At 40.8% G+C, this 23,984-nt stretch overlaps 1 protein-coding gene across 1 annotated transcript in view; it reads right to left on the bottom strand.

Moving 5' to 3' along the window:
• LOC110127204 (ATP-binding cassette sub-family C member 4-like) overlaps nucleotides 1-23,984 on the bottom strand; it is a 209,737-nt gene that overhangs the window by 63,701 nt on the left and 122,052 nt on the right. The window contains 5 exon segments of the mRNA XM_020877316.2: nucleotides 4,816-4,971; nucleotides 17,246-17,437; nucleotides 18,347-18,447; nucleotides 19,357-19,467; nucleotides 20,724-20,843. Coding sequence (XP_020732975.2) covers nucleotides 4,816-4,971; nucleotides 17,246-17,437; nucleotides 18,347-18,447; nucleotides 19,357-19,467; nucleotides 20,724-20,843 — 680 coding nt within the window.

Below are 23,984 nucleotides of genomic sequence, written 5' to 3'. Positions count from 1 at the left end.
ATAAACAACTACTTCCCTCCACTTCGTCCCTGCAGTTCCTGGTAAACCTCTTTCTTGTTTCTATCTCCATTAATTGACCACACTAGGTACCTCACATTAGTAGAATCATATAGTATTTGTCATTTTTGACTGTTTTATTTCACTTAGCACAATGACCTCAAGGTTTTGCTGTGTTGTAGCATGCCTCAGAATTTCCTTCCTTGATAAGACTGAATAATATTGCATGAGCAACTACTGTGTATACTCTTACCATACACAAAATAGTTTAAATATTTAAATATAAGACATGACACCATAAAACCTCTAGAGGAGAACATAGGCTAAACATTCTTTGACATGACTCATACCAATGCTTTATGTCAGTCTGCCAATGCAATAGAAATAAAAAGAAAAAGAAACAAATGGGGCCTAATCAAATGTACAAACTTTTGCACAGCAAAGGGAATCATAAACAAAATGAAAAGGCAACCTATGGATCGGAGAAAATACTTGCAAATTTTGTGACCAATAAGTGCTTTATTTCCAAAATATACAAAGAGTTAATATAAGTCAACAACAAATAAACAAACAACCCCAACTGAAAAAATGAGCAGAATACCTAAATAGACATGTCTATAAAGAAGACATACATTGGCCAACAGGCACATCAAAAGATGCTTAAAATTGCTAATCACTAGAGAAACACAAACGACACTGATATACTACTTCACACTGGTCAGGGTGGCCATCATTTAAAAGTCTACAAATAACAACTGCTGGAGAGGATGTGGGGAAAAAAAGGGTACTCTATTACCGTTTTGGTGGGAATGTAAATTGGTACAGTCGCTATGGAAAACAGTATTGATGTTCCTCAAAAAACTACAAATAGTTTAATAAGGTCCCACTTGTTTACATCTGTTTTTATTTCTGTTACTCTAGGAGGTGGGTCAAAGAGGATCTTGCTTTGATTTATGTCATCATAAATCGAGTGTTCTGCCTATGTTTTCCTCTCAGACCTTTACAGTTTCTGGTCTTACATTTAGGTCTTTAATCCATTTTTAGTTTACCTTTGTGTATGGTGTCAGGAGGGGTTCCCTCATAGCTCAGTTGGTAAATCATCTGCCTGAAATGCAAGAGACCCAGATTCATTTCCCGGGTCAGGAAGATCCCTTGGAGAAGGAAATGGCAAGCCACTCCAGGATTCTTGGCTGGAGAATCCCATAGACAAAGGAGCCTGACAGACTACAGTCCACGGAATTGCAAGAGTCAGACACGACTTAGTGATTAAACCACCACCACCATGGTGTTAGAAAATGGGTGTCAGGAAGAGGGTGAGATATATGGAAAGAGTAACATGAAAACTTACATTACCATATGTAAAATAGACAGCCAACAGCAATTTTCTGTGTGACTCAGGAAACCCAAACAGGGGCTCTGTATCAACTTAGAGGGGTGGGATGGGGAGCGAGTTGGGAGGGAGAAAAAAAAAAAAAACTACAAACAGAGTTGGCATATGGTCCAGCAATCCCACTCCAGGGCATATATCCAGACAAAAGTGTATTTCAAAATACACAGGCACCCCTATGTTTACAACAGCACTATTCAGAACAGCCAAAACATGGAAGGAACCTATTAATAAATGTGCGTTAATAGATGAATGGATAAAGAAGATGTTTGTGTGTATATCACTTCAGTTCAGTTCACTCGCTCAGTCGTGTCTGACTCTTTGTGACCCCATGAAGCACAGCACGCTAGGCCTCCCTGTCCATCACCAACTCCTGGAGTTTACCCAAACCCGTGTCCATTGAGTCGGTGATGCCATCCAACCATCTCATCCTCTGTCATCCCCTTCTCCTCCTGCCCTCAATCTTTCCCAGCATCTGGGTCTTTTCAAATGAGTCAGCTCTTCGCATCAGGTGGCCAAAGTATTGGAGTTTCAGCTTCAACCTCAGTTCTTCCAATGAACACCCAGGACTGATCTCCTTTAGAATGGACTGGTTGGATCTCCTTGCAGTCCAAGGAACTCTCAAAAGTCTTCTCCAACACCACAGTTCAAAAGCATCAATTCTTCTGTGCTCAGTTTTCTTTATAGTCCAACTTTCACATCCACACATGGCTATTGGACAAACCTTGACTAGATGGACCCAGTAATGTCTCTGCTTTTTAATATGCTGTCCTGGTTGGTCATAACTTTTCTTCCAAGGAGCAAGCATCTTTTAATTTCATGGCTGCAATCACCATCTGCAGTGATCTTGGAGCCCAGAAAAATAAAGTCAACCACTGTTTCCCCATCTATTTGGCATGAAGTGATGGGACCGGATGCCATGATCCTAGTTTTCTGAATGTTGAGCTTTTTTTTTTTTTTAATGTTGAGCTCTCAGCCAACTTTTTCACTCTCCTCTTTCACTTTCATCAAGAGGTTCTTTAGTTCTTCTTCACTTTCTGCCATAAGTGTGGTGTCATCTGCATATCTGAGGTTATTGATATTTCTCCTGGCAATCCTGATTCCAGCTTGTGCTTCCTCCAGCCCAGCGTTTCTCATGATGTACTCTGCATATAAGTTAAGTAAGCAGGGTAACAATGTACAGCCTTGACATACTCCTTTTCCTATTTGGAACCAGTCTGTTGTTCCATGTCCAGTTCTAACTGTTGCTTCCTGACCTGCATACAGGTTTCTGAAGAGGCAGGTCAGGTGGTCTGGTATTCCCATTGCTTTCAGAATTTTCCACAGTTTGTTGTGATCCACATACTCAAAGGCTTTGGCATAGTCAATAAAGCAGAAATAGATGTTTTCTGGAACTCTCTTGCTTTTTCGATGATCCAATGGATGTTGGCAATTTGATCTCTGGTTCCTCTGCCTTTTCTAAAACCAGCTTGAACATCTGGAAGTCCACGGTTCATGTATTGCTGAAGCCTGGCTTAGAGAATTTTGATCATTACTTTACTAGCATGTGAGATGAGTGCAATTGTGCGGTAGTTTGAGCATTCTTTGGCATTGCCTTTCTTTGATATTGGAATATACATATACATATATATATGTAATGAAATACTACTCAGCCATGAAACAAATGAAATAATGCCATTTTCAGCAACATCGATGGACCTAGAGACTACCATAATAGGTGAAATAAGTCAAAAAGACAAACATCATATGATATCACTTATATGTGGAATTTAAAATATGACAAAAATGAACTTATCTACAAAACAGAAATAGACTCACAGACAGAGAGAACAGACTTATGGTTGCCACAGGAATGGAGTGGTTGGGGAGGGATGGACTGAGAGTGTGGGATTCACAGATTGAAATTTTATGTATACAGTGTATAGACAACAATGTCCTACTGTATAGCACAGGGAAGTATATTTAATATCCTGTAATAAATCATCATATCCAGAAAAACATCTACTTCTGCTTTATTGATTACACCAAAGCCTTTTGATTGCGTGGATCACAACAAACTGTAGAAAATTCTTCAAGAGATGGGAATATCAGACCACCTTGCCTGCCTTCTGAGAAATTTATGCGCATGTCCAGAAGCAACAGTTAGAACTGGCCATGGAAAAAAAAGACTGGTTTTAAATCAGGAAAGGAGTACCTCAAGGCTGTATATTGTCACCCTGCTTATTTAACTTATATGCAGAGTACATCATGCAAAATGCAGGGCTAGATGAAGCACAAGCTGGAATCAAGATTTCCAGGAGAAATATCAATAACCTCAGATATGCAGATGACGCCACCCTTGTGGCAGAAAGTGAAGAGGAACTAAAGAGCCTCTTGATGAAAGTGAAAGAGGAGAGTGACAAAGTTGGCTTAAAACTCAACATTCAGAAAACTAAGATCACGACATTCGGTCCTATCACTTCATGGCAAGTAGATGGGGAAACAATGGAAACAGTGGCAGACTTTATCTTTTGGGGCTCCAAAATCACTGCATATGGTGACTGCAGCCATGAAATTAAAAGACGCTTGCTCCATGGAAGAAAAGTTATGACCAACCTAGACAGCATATTAAAAAGCAGAGACACTGCTTTGCCAACAAAGGTCTGTATAGTCAAAGCTATGGTTTCTCCAGTAGTCATGTATGGATGTGAGAGTTGGACTATAAAGAAAGCTGAGCACTGAAGAATTGATGCTTTTGAACTGTGGTGTTCGAGAAGACTCTTGAGAGTCTCTTGGACTGCAAGCAGATCAAACCAGTCCATCCTAAAGGAAATCAAACCTGAATATTCATTGGAAGAACTGATGCTGAAGCTGAAACACCAATACTTTGGCCACCTGATGTAACGAACTGACTCATTGGAAAAGACCCTAATGTTGGGAACTTTGAAGGCAGGAAGAGAAGGGATGACAGAAGATGAGATGGGTGGATGGCATCACTGACTCGGTGGATTTGAGTTTGAGCGATCTCCGGGAGGTGGTGATGAACAGGGAAGCCTGGCATGCAGCAGTCCATAGGGTCGCAAAGAGTTGGACATGACTGAGTGACTGAACTGAAAACTGAAATAAATCATAATGGAAAAGAATATGAAAAAGTATATATATGTATATATGGAGAGAGATAAATCAACTAAATCAACTGAATCACTTTGCTATATACCAGAAACTAACACAACATTGTATATCAACTGTATTTCAATATAAAATAATTTTTAAAAAATCTGGTAAGTGATGAGAATATCTATTGAAAATACCTGCTGTTAAAAACATGCTCTATTGGAGGCAAAAGAATAAAAATTTTCATCCAATGTGAAAACAAACAAAAATCAAATTAAAATCAATCAAACTTAGATGCCTTATAAAAAGAAGATGTGAGAATGCTTTGATGTGCATACCTGTAATATGATTGACATTTTCTTCCTTAAATTGTGAAGTCCAGTATCTCCTATCCAACAATAATCAACCCAAATAAAGCCTTCAGGTTCTGACAATCGAAAAACTGAAGAAAAAAGAGAACTTTTTCCAGCTCCTGTTCTTCCCACAATGCCAACCTGTAATGAGATACAGAAGGGATTAAGAATTAACAATATGCAACAAACCTAGGAGAAACCCTGCCAGTTGAGGAAGAATTTTTAAAGTTCTATGCAGAATGTTGTCTAAATATTTCTCAGTCATGGCAACTGTTGAAATTTGGGGCCAGATAATTCATTATTGGGGGATAATTAATTATAGTTGGTTTTGTCTGGATATATGCCCAATATCCTGCATATTGTAGGGTTTTCAGTAGTATCTTAGAGTCTAACCACTAGAAACCAGAAACATTCCCCACACTGTGGCAATCAAAAATGTCAGACATTGACAAATGTCCCCTAGTTGAGACCCCATGGTTCAAATAAGAGTTAAAAATAACAGAATCGATCGATAGGCAGTGAAAAGCCAGCAGTCTCCTAAATGAGCCATAAAAATTAAGTTTAAATTATCTTTATTCCTGAATTCATTTGAATCAGTTCTAATGAGATGGGTGAAACTGGAGCCCATTATACAGAGCAAAGTAAGCCAGAAAGATAAAGACCATTACAGTATACTAACACATATATATGGAATTTAGAAAGATGGTAATGATAACCCTATATGCAAAAAAAGAAAAAGAGACTCAGATGTATAGAACAGACTTGTGGACTCTGCGGGAGAAGGCGAGGGTGGGATGTTTCAAGAGAACAGCATCGAAACATGTATATCTAGGGTGAAACAGACCACCAGCCCAGGTTGGATGCATGAGACAAGTGCTCAGGCCTGGTGCACTGGGAAGATCCAGAGGGATGGGGTGGAGAGGGAGGTGGGAGGGGGGACCGGGATGGGGAATACATGTAAATCCATGGCTAATTCATTTCAATGTATGACAAAAACCACTGCAATGTTGTAAAGTAATTAGCCTCCAACTAATAAAAATAAATGGAAAAAATAAATAAATAAATAAATAAATTATCTTTATTCCTAATGTTGGAATATTTCTACTCCAAGAATTATGAGAATACTATGAGAATATACTACTATGAGAATTATGTGGATAATTTTACAGCAATGTCAACAAGGCAGAAGTGTTATACACAAAATAACTGTTTATTTTCTGAGGGTTCTATTATTTGAGAGGAATTTTTTTGGTAGAAAAACTAAGTCACTTACTAACATTAAATACCTTAATTACTCTCTGACCTTGAAGGAAACATCTTGCAATTGTAAAATGCAGGTCTCACTGTCTTAATGGCAGCAGCCAATAGGCAAAATTCACATAATGAGATTAACAATATAATTAACATTTGCTATTTATACGGAACCTTTCATCTCAGCACGTCAAAAGCAATTTTAAAAACCAGTTGATACAATCACATCTTAGAAAGACACATGTGACTCATCGGTCTATTTATTCAAACCAAAGCAAAGAGAAATTAAGTGCACTAACAGTATACTCAAAAATCAACATAAAGCATAGACAGGAGCCCGGCAGGCTATGTACGGTCCATGAGGTTGCAGAGTCGGACAGACTAAGCAGATACGAGTTAAGAAAGCAGGTAAAATGCTGCTGAAGAATGAAACTGTGTTGCAAAAGCTAGCTTTTAGCTGAATGCATTCAAACATGTATGCAGAAACTTTTTTTTTTTTTTAAACCAATGAGTTTGCCCAACTGATGATTCCTGGTGGAAGCTTCCCAAGAGATAATTTCATTTCTGGTTAAGAATCTGGAGTCAGTGAGGGATGTAAGACATGCTTTCAATCATTTGCAAATTAATTCAGTAAACTTAAAAAACTCAATCCTTTAAACAGAGTAGTTAGACCTTTCTGAGGACAGATTATATGTTTGGATTGTCACATATAATCTGTATAATCAATAATGACATTAAAAAAAGAATTTATATTTATAGAAATTAAATATAAGAGTCAGACACGACTGAGGGACTAAAAAATACACACATAACAAAACAGACTTCAGTTATTTTGGTAGCCATTTTGTACCTTATGGTAAACTGTAATTTATGTAGTTTAAATAGGTCATTCTCTGCATACAGGTAGGTTTTAATGTGTATATATGTGACTTATAGGTTCTGTGTAGAGGCAGACTTCGAAGATATTGTAGATTTGGTTCCAGACCACTTCAATAAAGTGAATATCACAAAATAAGGTGATAAAAATAAAAAATATTTTTCTTTCTCTGTGCATATAAAAGTTATACTGTAAGGTAGTTTACTAACTGTATAATAGTATTATGTCTAAAAAACAATGTATTGATGCATACCTTAATTTTCAAATACTTCATTGCTAAAAAGCACTAACCACCAGAGCATTCAGCAGACTGTAATAACAATGAAGACCATTGGTCACCATAAAAAATATAATAATAATGAAAAAGTTTGAAATGTTGTGAGAATTACCAATATGTGACAGAGACAGAGTGAGAAAATGTTATAGGAAAAATGGCACCAGTGAACTTACTTGATACAGATTTGGCACAAATGTTCAATTTGTAAAAATTGTAATATATGTGAAGCACAATAAAACCAGTTATGCCTGTATTTCCCAGTGTTCCGATGTGAACAGCTGTGTCCCAGCTCAGGACACAGGTGAGAACTGTGTCTGTGAGAATATATATACCTATGCTATGAATATTCCTATGAATATATATTCCTATATATAAATGTATATACATATATATTCCTATCCTACCAGCTCCAGTGAAATTGATTCATGTGTTCAAACTGCAACATCTGTAGACTGTGTAAATGACTGAGATATGCAGGGCACTGAGAAGTGCTCACGACCACAGGACTGTGAGCTTCAATCTCCAGTGAGGAAAATAAGAAAAACACAACTCAAAGAAAACATGGCTCTGGCTATTTCTACCTTTCAGTCAGCAACACTACAGGCTGAAAGTCTTTCATGGTCACCGATGGGTTTTACCAATTGCCTATGGAGATCACCATATCAGCAAGTTTGCATTCCTAACACAAAATTCACAACAAAAATCTTATTTTAGCAGCTTTGTGAATGCCTGTTTTTCCAAGAGGGTCAGGGTTGGTCTCTGACTGAGTCAGGAAGGGACCTAAGACCCTTTGCTGCAGTGCTTATACCGGACAAACATCTCCTCAAACAACAAAACACAAAGAAATTGTAAGAGACTAAAAATAACTGTGTATGTGCATTAGTTGCTCAGTTGTTGCAGACTTTCTGTGACCCCACAGACTTTAGCCCACCAGGCTCCTCAGGCCATGGAATTCTCCAGGCAAGAATACTGGAGTGGTTGCCATGCCTTTCTCCAGGGCATCTCTCTGGCCCACGGATCAAATCCGCATTTCCTGTATCTCTTGCATTACAGGCAGATTCTTTACTGCTGAGCCACCAGAGAAGCCCATGACATCCCTTATACGGGGAATCTAAAAAGATGTGATAAAAGGAGAGGGAGGTGGGAGGGGGGATCGGGATGGGGAATACATGTATATCCATGGCTGATTCATGTCAATGTATGACAAAAACCACTACAATAATGTAAAGTAATTAGCCTCCAACTAATAAAATAAAAAATAAAAAAATAAAACTATCTCAGTTTAAAAAAAAAAAGAAGTCAATGTATTAACAAGACAGAAGCAGACTCACAGACTTAGAGAAGAAACTTACGGTTGCCCAAAGGAAGGCTGTGGGGAAGGGATAGTTAGGGAGTTTGGGATCTACATGTACACATCGCTACATTTAAAATGGATAATCAACAAGGACCTACTGTGTAGCAAAGGAGATTCTGCTCAATGTTATGTGGCAGCTTGGATAGGAGTGGGGCTTGGGGGAGAATGGACATATGTATATGTATGGCTGAGTTGCTTTGTTGTTCACCTGAAACTATCACAACATTGTTAATTGGCTATACTCCAATACAAAATAAACAGTTTAAAAAAACCTCTTTCCTTAATCGTAATTGGTTTAAATGGATCTGAAAAGTCAATAAATACTAGCCAACACCCCAGCACTCTGATAAAACCATTTGTAAGATGCTGATGTGTTTTCTTTCTAGATTTGAATGTGTGTTCTTTTTTTCCTGTTATTTCTGTGCTGTTGTTTAGTCAACTAAGTCATATCTGATTCTCTGTGACCCCAACGACTGTAGTCCATCAGATTCCTCTCTCCATGGGATTTCTCAGGCAAGAATACTGGAGTGGGTTGCCATTTCCTCCTCCAGTGGATCTTCCTGACTCAGGGATCGAATTCACTTCTCCAGCTTGGCAGGCTGATTCTTTACCACTGAGCCACCAAGGAAGCCCTTATTTCTATATATGTGTTCTTAAAGATAAAAGTTCATATATTTAATCAAAATGGAATTAATAGTAACATATTGTTGTAATCTGTTTTTAACATTTCAAAAAAATATTTTAATGGCTATATAATATTATAGTATATGTGATCATTTACTTAACAAATCACCTATTGTTGGATATTTAAGGTGGTCTCCAATATTTTGCAGTTATAAATAACTGGTTATATATTCCTGAAGCTAAATCTTTCTAAACAACCTTAATTATTTCCTGAAGATAAACTCTCAGATGTGGAATTGCCGAGAACTAGGTATGAACATTTTTTGAGAAGGCTGTTAAGTACTGCCAGCCTACCTCTCAGAAATATGATACCATTTTCTACTCCTACTAGTTTCCTTACACATTCACAAACCTGTGTGTTATAACTTTGTTTTAATCAACATCAGTTTGATACCAAAAGGTAGAATCAGTTTCCCATGACATCTTGCTGGAGGTAAAACTGGCTCTCTGTCTCCCACATCTGCCTACTCTGGTCCATGTGCACTCACTTCTCAGACTAAACTCCCAAAGGCCAGCTTTATACCTGACATGTGCCCCAGGAAGTCACCTGTACAAAACTGTACTCACAAATCTCTCCATCCTTCACCTCTACAAGTCAGCTCCTTGGGTTTTCTGGGTAGCGATGAGGTTTGAATGTGAATATGTGTGTTATACACTGGGTGGTTCTTTTCCCTGAATGCTCTGCAGATGCCTAACTCTTCATTCACTGAATCAGGGCATCATGACTTTGCCAAAGTTGGTCCCTCCACCTGGAATGACTTTCACAAATGTTTCCACCTACTGAAATCCTAGCAGGTCACTAAGTGTATTTCACATGCCTAATTTCTCAGAAATACTCTACTTGTTCCCTTAAGTGGACTTCTCTCAACCCTAATGGATGTTATATCATCTTTTCTAAACTCCTATAAAAATTATAATTGCTTTCTATATTACAAAGGTGATACAGGCATTTTCTTATTTCTTCAAGTGAACTGTATGTGCTAAAAGCAGGATCTGTATTGAATTTGCCCTTGTATTATTTGTATTACCTGTGCTATCCTGAGACAGAGACTTTCATAGGGAGCTGAGGTTTTTAACTCAGACTGAAGAAATTTATGGGTAATCTATTACTATATTATTTAGGTATAGGATAAGCTGGACAGAGAAATAGATATGGCAGATGAATCCCATAGTCATAAATATGATTGCAAATGGCCAACCCCTTATTTTCACAGAACAGATAACAATTTATGCAGCACAACTAGTTAAGGTCATTTTGTGCTGTGTGCTAAGTTGCTTCAGTTGTGTCTGACTCTGAGACCCTATGGACTGAAGCACTTTAGGCTCCTCTGTCCATGGGATTCTCCAGGCAAGAATACTGGAGTGGGTTGCCATGCCCCTCTTCAGGGGATCTGCCCCAACCAAGGATCTAACCCTTCTAACCCTGGTGTCTTATGTCTCCTACATTGGCAAATAGATTCTTTACCACTAGCGCCACCTGGGAAGCCCCTAAGGTCATTTTAGATCCTACGAAAATGACAACCGTCTATCTTTGCCCAAGTATAACTCTCTTTGCCCAAATAACTATCTTTTAAGTATTTACAGTGTGCTGGTCTTCATGCTGGGTGTTTAATATGTCTTATTTTGCTTAAGCTGCAGAACAAAACTAGATGTTAAGTCCCATCACTTCCATTTTGCAAATGAGGAGATCGAGGCTTACAAGATTAATTCATCTGCCTGAAATAGCAGAGCCATAATTCACAGCATGGGACTCAAATCCATGTGTGTCAGCCTCTTTTTCACTTTGCTGATGGTCTCCTTACCTCCTTGATGGACTGACACCTTATTATGCCCCTCTGTGTAGCTGAAACAGAAAGTGGGGAGAGGTGTGTTGTTCAGTCACTAAGTCGTGTCCGACTCTGCTACCCCATGGACTGCAGCACACCAGACTTCCCTGTCCTTCACTGTCTCCCAGAGCTTGCTCAAACTCATGTTCATTGACTCGATGATGCCATCTAATCATGTCATTCTCTGTCACCCCATTCTCCTCTTGCCCTCAATCTTTCCCAGCATCTACAGTCTTTTCCAAGGAGTTGGTTCTTTGCACCAGGTGGCCAAAGTGTTAGAGCTTCAGCATCAGTCTTTCCAGAGAATACTCAGGGTTGATTTCCTTTAGGCTTGATTGGTTTCATCTCCTTGCTGTCCAAGAAACTCTCAAGAGTATTCTCCAGCACCACAGTTTGAAAGTATCAATTCTTTGGTGCTCAGCCTTCTTTATGTAGTTGCAGTTAAAGGAACAGGCCTACCACAGAAATCCTAATGCCAGAGAGTTAAAACATGATGTGGATATGGATGCATAAAATGTGGTGAGTGGGACAAGATAGCCAACATCACAGAGAAGAAAAGGGTACTTGAGGTCAGGTGGGCTGGCTGTCAGCAGGAAGAACCAAGACCCACAGCTGGGCTGGGAGAGAAACCTGCAGCTAAGTGGGACAGTGGTTCCTGGGAAATGGGCCAAACAGACCTAGTGCCCTACTTGGAACAGCAAGTCTCATTCTTGATACCATCAGGTGGTTAAAGAGCCACACATACACTGCTGCACTGGGCTCTCTGACTTCAGGTCCAGGCAGGGCTGAGCCTATGGGAAATCCCTCCAGTCCCTGAAGGAGTCTGGTGCAGGGAAGGCGGGTACAGGATGAAAACTGCCCGTGATGAAGACAGACTCCACTGGAAAAGATGCAAATAAATGCACTGAAATAACACAGAGTTGGATTATAACGTAAAGGCATGATTTCTAGAATATAAAAGTAAATAAATCTGAAGGGTAAGTGGTATAGAACATTCTAGAGCCTCTTGCTCAGACACAGCAGGTGTTTGGGTGATTTACGAGCTCAATTTCAAACTGTCAAAGTACAGTTCTTGGAAATCATAAGTTATTACTCATCAAAAATTGCCCATGGGAGAGAAAGGACTTTATTGGAAGATCTTGTTCAAACGTGATGTTGAGTCAAGAGGTCTGGGTGAGCCTGAGACTCTGCATTTCTAAGAAGTTCCAGGTGATTCAGGTGCTGCTGGCCCTGACACCACCATCTGAGTCACAAGGAATGAAGAAGCCAGCAGGGCAAGTGGGACAATTGGTGTGCAAGGAGGGGCTGCTGAGAAAATATTATGTTAAAAACAGAGAAAATGTAGGACAGCAAAATTTGCACATTATAGCAAGGTATAGTAAGCATCTGTAAAAATGTATTATCCAAGTAATAGCTCTGAGAAAGAAAAGAAAATAACAAATCAAAATCAATCCACCTCGAGATCTGGAAAATGCTTTAAAATGACCCAGTACTCTCCAAAATGATCAAATCAAGCACAAAATCATTTAAATGAAAAACTCAGCCTGTGTTTGGAATCTATCCAGGAAGCCTAGGGTTCTATTTACCTCATTTTGGGTCTTTACTTTTACTAGCTATTTCTTCCATGAATTAGAAACCTCTATGGCGCCTACTACACTTTCCTGTTGACTCTAGTTTCCAGGAATCGGGAAAGCAGAGGACATGATGGAAAGAGAACGGAGCCCCACTGCTGCCAGGCAGGCTCACTCCCATGTCCCCCAAAGCAGCCTCTCAATCAAATCCAACATCACAGAGGTGTCCTGGAGTGCCAGGGCCTGGAACAGGTGAGCAGGAGAGGAAACCTGGGATGCGCACAAGTGGAGTGAAATCACTTCATGAACACACTGCCCAGGTATCATCTACAAACCCAGAAATGAAGCTAATGGTGATACTAAGAGTTGACCAAGACACAGATCAAAAGTCAAGTTACTGCAATTATTAATTCAGTCTTCAAACTCAATCTTCCCTCACATACTTTAGAACCTCATGTAACCCTAGAATTTGGAGATTTTAAGATAAAAGAATATAAATCTGTTATGGTCTTATACTACAGAGTTTCTTAGATATTCATAATTTTGGTTTGGGAGAAATTTAAGATCAGTACAAATTAAGAGAATTATGTTTAAAACAGGAAATCCGATGGACACATTGTCTCCGAGTAAGCAAATATCATCTACAGTGTTCTCAGGGACAGGATTTCATAAAATGTGTAGCTAACGTAGCTAATGCTTTCCTGCCATAGGAATCCTCATCTTCCTCCTGACTTACAGTGAAAATGGAAACAATTTGGAGGAAGTTTTTGCCCTGTAATTAACTGAAGCTTCTCTCTGGGTATCTACCATTTGAGCATTAAGTTGATTATTCTTTCATGTTAAAAGGATGCATGCGTGCTCATTCACTAAGTCATGTCCAGCTTTTTGTGACCCCACTGACTGTAGCCCACCAGGCTCCTCTGTCCACGGAATTTACCAGGCAAGAATACTGGAGCAGGTTGTCATTTTCTTCTCCAGAGGATCTTCCCCACCCAGGGGTTGAACCCACATCTGCTGCATTGCAGGCAGATTCTTTACCACTGAGCTACCTGAGAAACGTGTGTGTGTTGGTTACTGGTTGCTCAGACCTGTGTGTTACTCACTCACTCTCCCAGCCAGCAGTCGCTCAGTACTCTCACTGTGCCCTGCAGAATGCCACTTCCTGGGGAACAGAGATGAAAACAAGATGTTATCTGATCTTAAAAAGCCTCAGGGTTCTGTGAGATACAGATGAAAATTACAAACCCTGCCACAGATGATACCTTTTATTTTAATTCTGGTAAAACATGTAACATAAAAGTTACCAGCTTAACAATTTCTATTTCAAATCCTAAAAGATGATGCTGTGAAAGTGCTGCACTCAATATGCCAGCAAATTTGGAAAATTCAGCAGTGGCCACAGGACTGGAAAAGGTCAGTTTTCATTCCAATTCCAAAGAAAGGCAATGCCAAAGAATGTTCAAACTACTGCACAACTGCACTCATCTCACATGCTAGCAAAGTAATGCTCAAAATTCCCCAAGCTAGGCTTCAACAGTACATGAACCGAGAACTTCCAGATGTTTAAGCTGGATTTAAAAAAGGCAAAGGAACCAGAGATCACATTGTCAACATCCGTTGCATCAAAGAAAAAGCAAGAATGTTTCAGAAAAACATCTACTTCTGCTTTACTGACTATACCAATATATGTCAAGGCTGTATATTTTCACCCTGCTTATCTAACATATATGCAGAGTATAACATGCAGAATTCCAGGCTGGATGAAATACAAGCTAGAATCAAGATTGCAGGAAGAACATATCAAAAACCTCAGATATGCAGATGACACCACCTTTATGGAAGAAAGAGAAAAGGAGCTAAAGAGCCTCTTGATGAAGGTGAAAGAGGAGTGTGAAAAAGCTGGCTTAAAACTCAACATTCAGAAAATGAACATCATGGCATCTGTTCCCATCACTTCATGACAAATAGATGGGGAAACAATGTAAACAGTGACAGACTATTTTGGGGGGGGCTCCAAAATCACTGTAGATGGTGACTGCAGCCATGAAATTAAATAGGCTTGCTCCGTGGAAGAAAAGCTATGACCAACCTAGACAGCATATTAAAAAGCAGAGACATTACTTTACCAACAAATGTCCATATAGTCAAAGCTATGGTTTTTCCAGTAGACATGTATGGATGTGAGTGTTGGACAATAAAGAAGGCTGAACACCAGAGAATTGATGCTTCTGAGCTGTGGTACTGGAGAACACTCTTGAAAGTCCCTTGGACTGCAAGGAGATCCAACCAGGAATCAGTCTGGAATGAACCCTAAAGGAAATCAGTCCTGAATATTCATTGGAAGGACTGATGCTGAAGCTGAAACTCCAATACTTTGGCCATATGATGTGAAGAACTGACTCATTTGAAAAGACCTCGATGCTGGGAAAGACTGAAGGCAGGAGGAGAAGGGGACGACAGCAGATGAAATGGTTGGATGGCATCACCGACTCAATGGACATGAGTTTGAGCAAGCTCCGGGAGTTGGTGATGGACAGGGAAGCCTGGTGTGCTACAGTCCATGGGGTCACAAAGAGTCAGACATAACCAAATGACTGACCTGAATTGAACAATTTTTAAGAGGACAGCTTAGTGTTAAGTGCATTCACAGTTTTTTGCAACCAATTTCCAGAATATTTCCTGTCATGTAAAACTGAAATTCTGTACCCAAAAAACTCAGCTCCCCATCCTTTTTATTCCAGTCCCTGGCTACCAATATTCTACTGTCTGTCTTTATAAACTTGACTGCTCTAGGATTCTCATACATGGAATCATATAGTATTCAATCCTTTTGTTTCTGGCTTATTTCACTTAACATGATGTCCTTAAGGCTCACCTATAGATTAGAATTTTCTTTCTTTTTGAGGTTGAATAATAGTATTTCATTGTAGGGATATACTATATTGTAAGGATTTGCTTATCCACTCATTTGATGATAGATATTAATACTTGGGATGCTTCCAACTTTTGGCTACTGTGAATAATACTGCTATGAACATAGGTATACCACACATGCTATCTTTAAAGAATATATATAATGCTGGTGAAAAATCAAGGATCTTACAGAAGCAGATACATTAGGATTAACTCAGAAGGTGCAGGGGCTTCCCTGGTGGCTCAGACGGTAAAGAATCTGGCTGCAATGTGGGAGAAACGGGTTTGATTCCTGGGTGGGAAAGATCCCCTGGACAAGCGAATGGCAACCCACTCCAATAATCTTGCCTGGAGAATTCCATGGACACACAGTCCATGGTGTCGCAAAGAGTCAGACATGACTGAGCGAGTAACACTTTCACTCAGAAAATGAGGAGATTTTTACCAGCCTCATGACAGAAGGGAATGGGCAGCATGTGTACACTGGATGCAGGGAGGACATGTTGCTTTGGGAGAATCCACACAGGAGCTGAGTGCAGAGGGGGTGGGAATGTTAGGACCCAAGGATAGCGAGATAGGTGGTGAGCTTCCTATGACTTTGTCTGTTCAGGTTTAGTCTCTTCTTCAAGCGTCTCTCCTGGTCTGAGTTGAGGGGCCCAAGCTGAGTGTGAAAGGAACATCACCAGCAGACATGGATGCTGGCAGGACCAGGACACAAACCTCTCTGTCGTCTCTCACATGGATCCTCCTCTGCTCCTTTTGGGTTGCTTTCACCAACTTTAAGCAAAGGTCTGGGCCCTGCCTCCACGGGGGGCTTTGGTTCCTCGGCCCTGATTACGATTCTAGGCGCTTCTCTGATGGCCACACAGCCCCTATTTGGAGTGGACCTGGGGCTGAACTATGGTCTGAGCACCATCTTACCCAGGCCAGTAAGGATCAGATCTGTGCTAAAGAAAGCAGCAGCCTTGGAGTGAGAGCAGGGCGATGACAGCCAAGGGTGGGTGAGTGGAGGACCAGTCAGAAGGGCCAAGGGATAGAGGGGGAGGCTGCAACTGAAAGTATCATGGGAGGAAGAGAAGAGTCCAGAAGTACAAAGAAGCAAAGATGGCAAGAAATGAGATATGGGAGAGTTAGGGACAGGGAGCCAGGGCTGACTTCCAGCACTCCTCATGAATAATCAGGTAAAATATACAGTATCCCGGCTCAGGTTAAGTTCCAGCTCCAGGGTCCAGAGCCCTCCAACCATCATGAGGGATCTCGCAACACAAAGATATGTGGGATGCCCCTTCCATGGTCAATTTCCAAGAATGATGCACTTATTATGTCACTATATGACTTCACAGGTGGCACCAGGGGTAAAGAACCTGCTTGCCAATGCAGGAGACTTAAGAGATGTGGGTTTGATCATTGGTTTGGGAAGGTCCCCTGGAGGAGCAAATGGCAACCTACTCCAGTATTCTTGCCTGGAGAATTCCATGGACAGAGCAGCCTGGTGGGCTACAGTCCATGGGGTCACAAAGACTCGGACACAACTGAAGCAACTTATTGAACGTGCATCCATGAGGAACAAAGAGTCCCCTGACACAGCAACAAGGAAGCCAAGAACAAATATGGTGCTAAATCTTTAGCTGGATTTAAAAAAGACAACTGGGTTAAACAAACCTTTTTTGTTGCTTCAATGGTTGCGGTCAGGTTCTTCAGTACCAGAGGCCCATCTACGGTATACTTGAAGTTAACAGCGTTAAACCTAATCCTTGCTTCATTACTCCATGGAGGCGGGGGATGATCCTTGTATTCCCAGGGAGCTTCTTCCTCAAGGTCTAAATATTCCATCACTCTTTCTACTGAAATCATCTGAAAGACACATGACATCATGTGGGTCAGGACAGAGGGTCTCGCTTACAGGTGTTCAGAGATTGTAAATGAGATGTTCTGCTTTTATGTATAATTGGTTTAAAATATCTCACATCTTATCATTCCCAAAGGACAGAAATAGGAATTTGATGACACTTTTGATGATTTTGAAACTTATTCATCATCTCGTAACACTTTCGTTTAGAATTTCATCCTTAAACATCATATTGAATCTAAAAGAATTACAGAACTGAATGATAAAAGTTTTATTTACCTACTTTTCACATATGGATAAAAGAAAAAAGAGAGTTTTGTTAAAGAAAAGAATACTTATGGACACCAATCTGTAACGTGTGGCTACAGAAAGGCCATTCTGAGAAGCAGCTTATCCTACCAGAAAGAAGGAACACTAGCAAATCCAGATGTTCAACACATACAGGAATAAATGCTACAATGAAGCAGTGTACCTATTAATTAAACAAACAAAAAAATCCTCAAAATACTGAGTCATTTTACCAAGAATGAGGAATTATCCACTAAGAAACAAAAATAAACAAGTTTCTAAGAAATTAGCATATATTCTCTCTAGAATTTCAGAACCTTCCCCCTACTTTCATTATACCTAAAGAGTATAATAATGAAGAGCCATTTATTTTACTTGAAGACAGCTTACAATGAATATAAAACCTGCCGACATGACATACATTAGATTAAGGATAATGTGTATAGTAAGGATAATATGTATATGTTTTATTTTACATTGACTTTAACCACATGGAGGAGGATATAAAAAACTCTGTTAGCTATGATGTAAAAATAACAGCTTTAATATTTTACATAAGAATTGCTTTTATGGCATTTAATGGCAAGGAGACTTGAAAGGGCTAAGAAGGTTAAAATAAACATCACCAGGTTCTCAACTTCCATCCTTTGCCTGACGCACCACTGGAACATCCCCGTGAGTGTGAGGGCAAGAGACAGGACCAGGCCAACCTGCCCGGGAGTCAAAGCTAAACAAGAAAGAAGGAGAAAAGAGTCAGTCCTGTTGTTAACCCCTCACCTAGCTCCTTCTGTCACTTTATGAAGAAGGCTCCTTTATAATATTTAAATCATTTGTATATAATGACAATATGACACGTACCTTTAGTATGTCTTGATTGACACCATGATACAATGAAAAAAACACTTTGATTTCAAAAAGACTACAAAATGAGTTTATTAATCCCAACAGGATGGACACACTTGACAGCATTACAAAGGTGAGGAACCATGTCATTATTCTCACTTTCATCATTAGGGTTTCAAGAACCTTTGTGTAAATTTCACTTTCTACATTCAAGGGAGCTGCAGTTGAAACCAGGTAAAACAAGACAATGGGTTCTAAGAGCCAGTGCTTTCAACTCTAAACAGCTACTCTCATTGCTCCTTATTAAAGATTTTGATTCAGTGCCATTACTATGGAATAGAGATGGTGAATTCATGGCACAGATGCCAATACCTGCTCATCTGGTACCCACACAGCAGTGAAGAGATTGTCCTTTCCTACAGAGAATCTTTCTCACCTCAGTGAATCAGGCACCTGCAACTAAGAGATCCAAGTAGCCCTAAAGCTAACTGGACAAAACCTTAATATAATAGTAAACTTGGTTTTCTCTTCCCAACACTACCTGGAATGTTCAGCAAGTCAGCTTGCTACATTTGCATAGACCTCAACCCATTCAAAGAAAGAGATAGAAAGGTCTCATCAAGACACAAATGATTTCATATAGACCACACGGTGGAATCCTATACTGCAAACACTAATTCGTTAGAGTAAAACAGTATATACTAGACAAGACAGCAAGAGCTTTATTTAATAAATGTAAATGAAACTATAAACTGTATTCATATTATAAGTAGTTACTCACATCTATACTTACCATCTGCAAGAATCAGGGACACAAAGGCAACAACAGTGACAAAGACGGCACAGATGACATCTAGATACACAGCAAGCCATCGGGACGTCGTCAAAAGCAGGAACCAAGCCTCTGCATTTGTGAACCGTAATAAGTATAATAAATCAGTAGAACAGCCATGTTAGCTGCTTCAAATGAGAATTTTGTTCAGTTGAGCAACAGAAGATTTTTACACAGGTAGGATAGCAAAGTTATACACCCAAGGAGCCCAAAGAGTCCAGAAAGCTAGATTTTGACACGACACCATTTGACACACACAGGAATCAGTCCAGGGGCTCTGTGGGAAGCATGCACTGAAAAATTCAATCCACAGGTTATAAACAGAAATTTCATCGGAGAAAGAAGATGGAAAAAGTCTCATCAGTGCGTTTCCTTCAGGGCTGGGCCTCCACCTGAAGATCACCCTCTCACACGTTGACTATTCCCAGCTCTCTGATAGCAGAGAGCACAGCTCACACTGTTTCCAGCACCTTCTGCAATTCCTACAGGGCCATGCACAGTGTTTACTCTTCAGAGCCAGTGTGTAAATAACCATCGGCTCACAGGACCTGCATGCGGCTTTTAAAATGCCATCTTCTCTTCAAAATACAATACAGATTGAAGATATAGGCCAGGATTTTATAGACTTAGAGTAAATTCTGGAATTTCTACTAGAATTTCTTCTAGAACAAATCTTCACTGAAATAAAGAAAAATATACATGAAGAGAACAGCTAATATGATGATCAGGAAATTACTTTCCTCAGTCAGGTTTGACATGCTCTGAAAAGAGAGCTGACAACTACAGCCTGGAGGCCAGGAATGGCCAGCACCTGGTTCCATAAGTGAAGTTTTAGTGGATCACAGGCACGGCCATTTGCTGATGTATTTCACCTTTGCCGTCCTTTGTGCTGCAACAGGCAACCTGAGAAGTTACAACAGACACAGGACAGCACACAAAGCTGGCTCTTTGCTGACTCCTGCCCTAAGGAGACAGAAAACCACACGGCACAGTGATGCAAGGACAATACAAGCCAGTCAGGGGAGCAAGCAGGGGGTGGAAGGAAAGAGAGGCGCACAGAGGGGATGGTGAGAGGAAGGGGTGGGGGAGGCAGGTGTGCAGAGGGGGCCGTGGGGCGGCACAAGAAGAGGAAGGGGTGGGGGAGGCAGGTGTGCAGAGGGGGCCGTGGGGCGGCACAAGAAGAGGAAGGGGTGGGGGAGGCAGGTGTGCAGAGGGGGCCGTGGGGCGGCACAAGAAGGTGCTGGCCAGCCAGGCCACCTGAGAGGGAGGTCAGGCCTCGGGAGGCAGAACATCCCATCCTTAGAAATCATCTCCAGAAACTTACAGACCTGAATGCAAGTCCTGGTGTGCATCGAACAGCTCCTGAAAACTCTTTTCAGCTTTGTACGCCCGGATGCTCCACAGTCCCCGGAGAGAAGATGCTAAGTGGGAAAACACCGGGCTCCGAGCTGGGGAAAGCAGAGACAGACACACGACAGAGAAAGTCAGTGAGGATGGCTGCGAGGAAACCACTGCCTCCCATGCTCTGTGGTCACACACCCGCCAAAGGGCACAGCCGGGGCTTCCTGGAGGGCTGCCTGCGGGAGGAAGGATGACGCCCCTTCAAAGAGGATCCTCCACGTGACCCTCGAATTCCTGCTCACACAAACCTTCACTTTAACAACCTGAAAATGAAAGAGTCTCTTTGAACCCTTTTTTTTTAAACCACATTCAAATCACAGCTAGATTTAGATAAAGAAATTCTTTACTAGCTCATTCATCAAGGTCCTCCTCAGTATACACCCCTCCAAATTAAAAAATATATATATGTATCTATCTATCTACCTATATACATATGTATGTATGGTTGAATTATGATATGTTTCAAGTATACAGCATAGTGATGCAGATTATTTTTTTCTGATAATAATCCACTGTAGGATGACTCAGCAGTTTAAGAACTCACCTGCAATGTAGGAGACATAGGAAATGTGGGTTTGATCCCTGGGTCGAGAAGATCCCCTGGAGGAGGAAGTGGCAACCCACTTCACTATTCTTCCCTAGAGAATTCCATGGACAGTGGAGTCTGGTGGGCTACAGTCCATAGGGTTGAAAGAGTTAGCCATGACTGAGCGACTAAATATGAGCACAAGTGAGGCTAGAACTGTCCCTAGATAGGCTATTACAAGATATTGAGCAAGATCCCCTGCGCTGTACAGTACATTCATGCTCCTTACCCATTTGGTGTGCAGCAGTGTGTACTTGCTGATTCCATATTCCTAATTTGTCGCTCCTTTCCTCTCTTTGCCCTATGGCAACTGTTAAGTTTGCTTTCTGTCTCTGAGTCTATTTCTGTTTTGTATATATTCATTTATATCATTCTTTAGATTCTACATAGAAGAGATACCATATATTATTTTTCTTACTTTCTGTACCAAGAATAATATCCCTCTATGTCCATCCATGTTGCTGCAAGTGGCAACATTCCATTCTTTTCCATGACTGAGTAATGACTAGTAATTTTTGAGTCAGTAGCACTTCAAAATTTAATTCCTCACAAGAGTCCTCCCCACCTTGAATTTTGATGAGCTACCTGTGTGCTGTCTCCACCTCAGATGAGTAACCTAAGGGCTGGGACAGAGTCAGTACATCCCCTACCCTGGAGCAGAGCCAGACCCAGGACAGGGTGAGACGAGTAAGGGAGCGGACAGTCTGCCATCTCCCCCATCCGGGGACTCTCCCCACACCTGCGCCAGGAGTCTCTGTGCGGGTCACGGAGCACCCGGTACTGCACCGCCCTTGTGCCCACAGTATGTGACAGAGGAGGGGTCTTTGAATGGTCCTGATGTCCGTTCGGGGAACCTGACGAATGTTTCTGTATCTGCCTGAAGTTGAATAAAGGCCATGGGAATCTGGTATGAGAACACTTAAAACAGCAGAGGTGAGGATCCATAGTCTGAATACACATGACAAATGTGCTAGCCTACTGCCAGCAATGCCTGTGGTGGACACTGCAAGCCAATCACAGAAGCCTTTCAGACAGAATTTGGATATGGCTTCATCATTCAGGCACTGCTAAATGCAGAGTTGTTTAGACCATTAAAAAGAATGAAATAATGTCATTTTCAGCCACATGGATAGACCAAGAGTGTCATTACTTACTGAATTAAGTATGTCAGGGAGGAAGAAATATCATATGACATCCCTTATATGTGGAATCTAAAAAAAATGAAATAAATGAACTTACTTACAAACAGAAACTCACAGACTGAGACAATGAACTTATGGTTCCTGGGAGGAAGGATGGGAGGAAGAGATAGGGAGTTTGGGATAGACATGTACATACTGCTCTATTTAAAACAAATAACCAACAAGGACCTATTTTGCAGACATACCATCAGTTACATTTCAAGAAAACAGTGGTATTCATGGCACAGACCCACCACCTAGAGAGAGAGCACAAACAGTTCTAATCAACTGGTCACCACATTTGCTTATACGGGGTGTGTGTGGGGGTTATCTGGACTGAATAATTTGCTGTCTAATGTTCTTGCAGCATACTAGGGTGCAAATAGAAAATCCCAATATTCCACAGGGATGGGGCCAAAGTTCTCAGACTGTCCAGATCAAATGCTGAGATAATCCAGTCAGTTCAGTTCAGCTGCTCAGTCATGTCCAATCCTTTGCGACCCCATGGACTGCAGGACTCCAGGCTTCCCTGTTCATCACCAACACCTTGAGCTTACTCAAACTCATGTACATTGAGTCGGTGATGCCATCCAACCCACTCATCCTCTGTCGTACTGTTCTCTTCCTGCCTTCAATCTTTTCCAGCATCAGAGTTTGCTCCAATGAGTCAGTTCTTCGCATCAGGTGGCCAAAGTATTGGAGTTTCAGCTTCAGCATCAGTTCTTCCAATGAATATTCAGGTTTGATTTCCTTTAGGATGGACTGGTTGGATCTGCTTGCAGTCCAAGAGACTCTCAAGAGTCTTCTCGAACACCACAGTTCAAAAGCATCAATTCTTCAGTGCTCAGCTTTCTTTATAGTCCAACTCTCACATATATACATGACTGCTGGAAAAACCATAGCTTTGACTAGACAGACCTCTGTCAACAATATAATGTCTCTGCTTTGTAATATGCTATCTAGGTTTGTCAAAGCTTTTCTTCCAAGAAGTAAGCATCATTTAATTTCATGGCTGCAGTCACCATCTATCTGCAGTGATTTTGGAGCCAAGGGAAATAAAGTCTGTCACTGTTTCCACTGTTTCCGAATCTGCTTTCCAGGAAGTAATGGGACCAGATGCAATGATCTTTGTATTTTCAATGTTGAGTTTTAAGCCAACTTTTTCACCCTTCTCTTCCACTTTCATCAAGAGGCTATCTTTAGATCCTCTTCACTTTCTGCCATAAGGGTGGTGTCATCTGCATATCTGAGGTTATTGATATTTCTCCTGGCAATCTTGATTCCAGCGTGTGCTTCATCCAGCCTGGCATTTCACATGATGTACTCTGGAAATGTTTAACAAGCAGGGTGACAATATACAGCCTTGATGTACTCCTTTTCCTATTTGGAACCAATCTGTTGTTCCATGTCCAGTTCTAAGT

This window comes from Odocoileus virginianus, chromosome 8 (genome assembly GCF_023699985.2).
Source record: "Odocoileus virginianus isolate 20LAN1187 ecotype Illinois chromosome 8, Ovbor_1.2, whole genome shotgun sequence".
Lineage (NCBI taxonomy): Eukaryota > Metazoa > Chordata > Mammalia > Artiodactyla > Cervidae > Odocoileus > Odocoileus virginianus.
The sequence above is the reverse complement of the archived record's forward strand: the minus strand, read 5'-3'. Positions and strand labels throughout refer to the sequence as shown.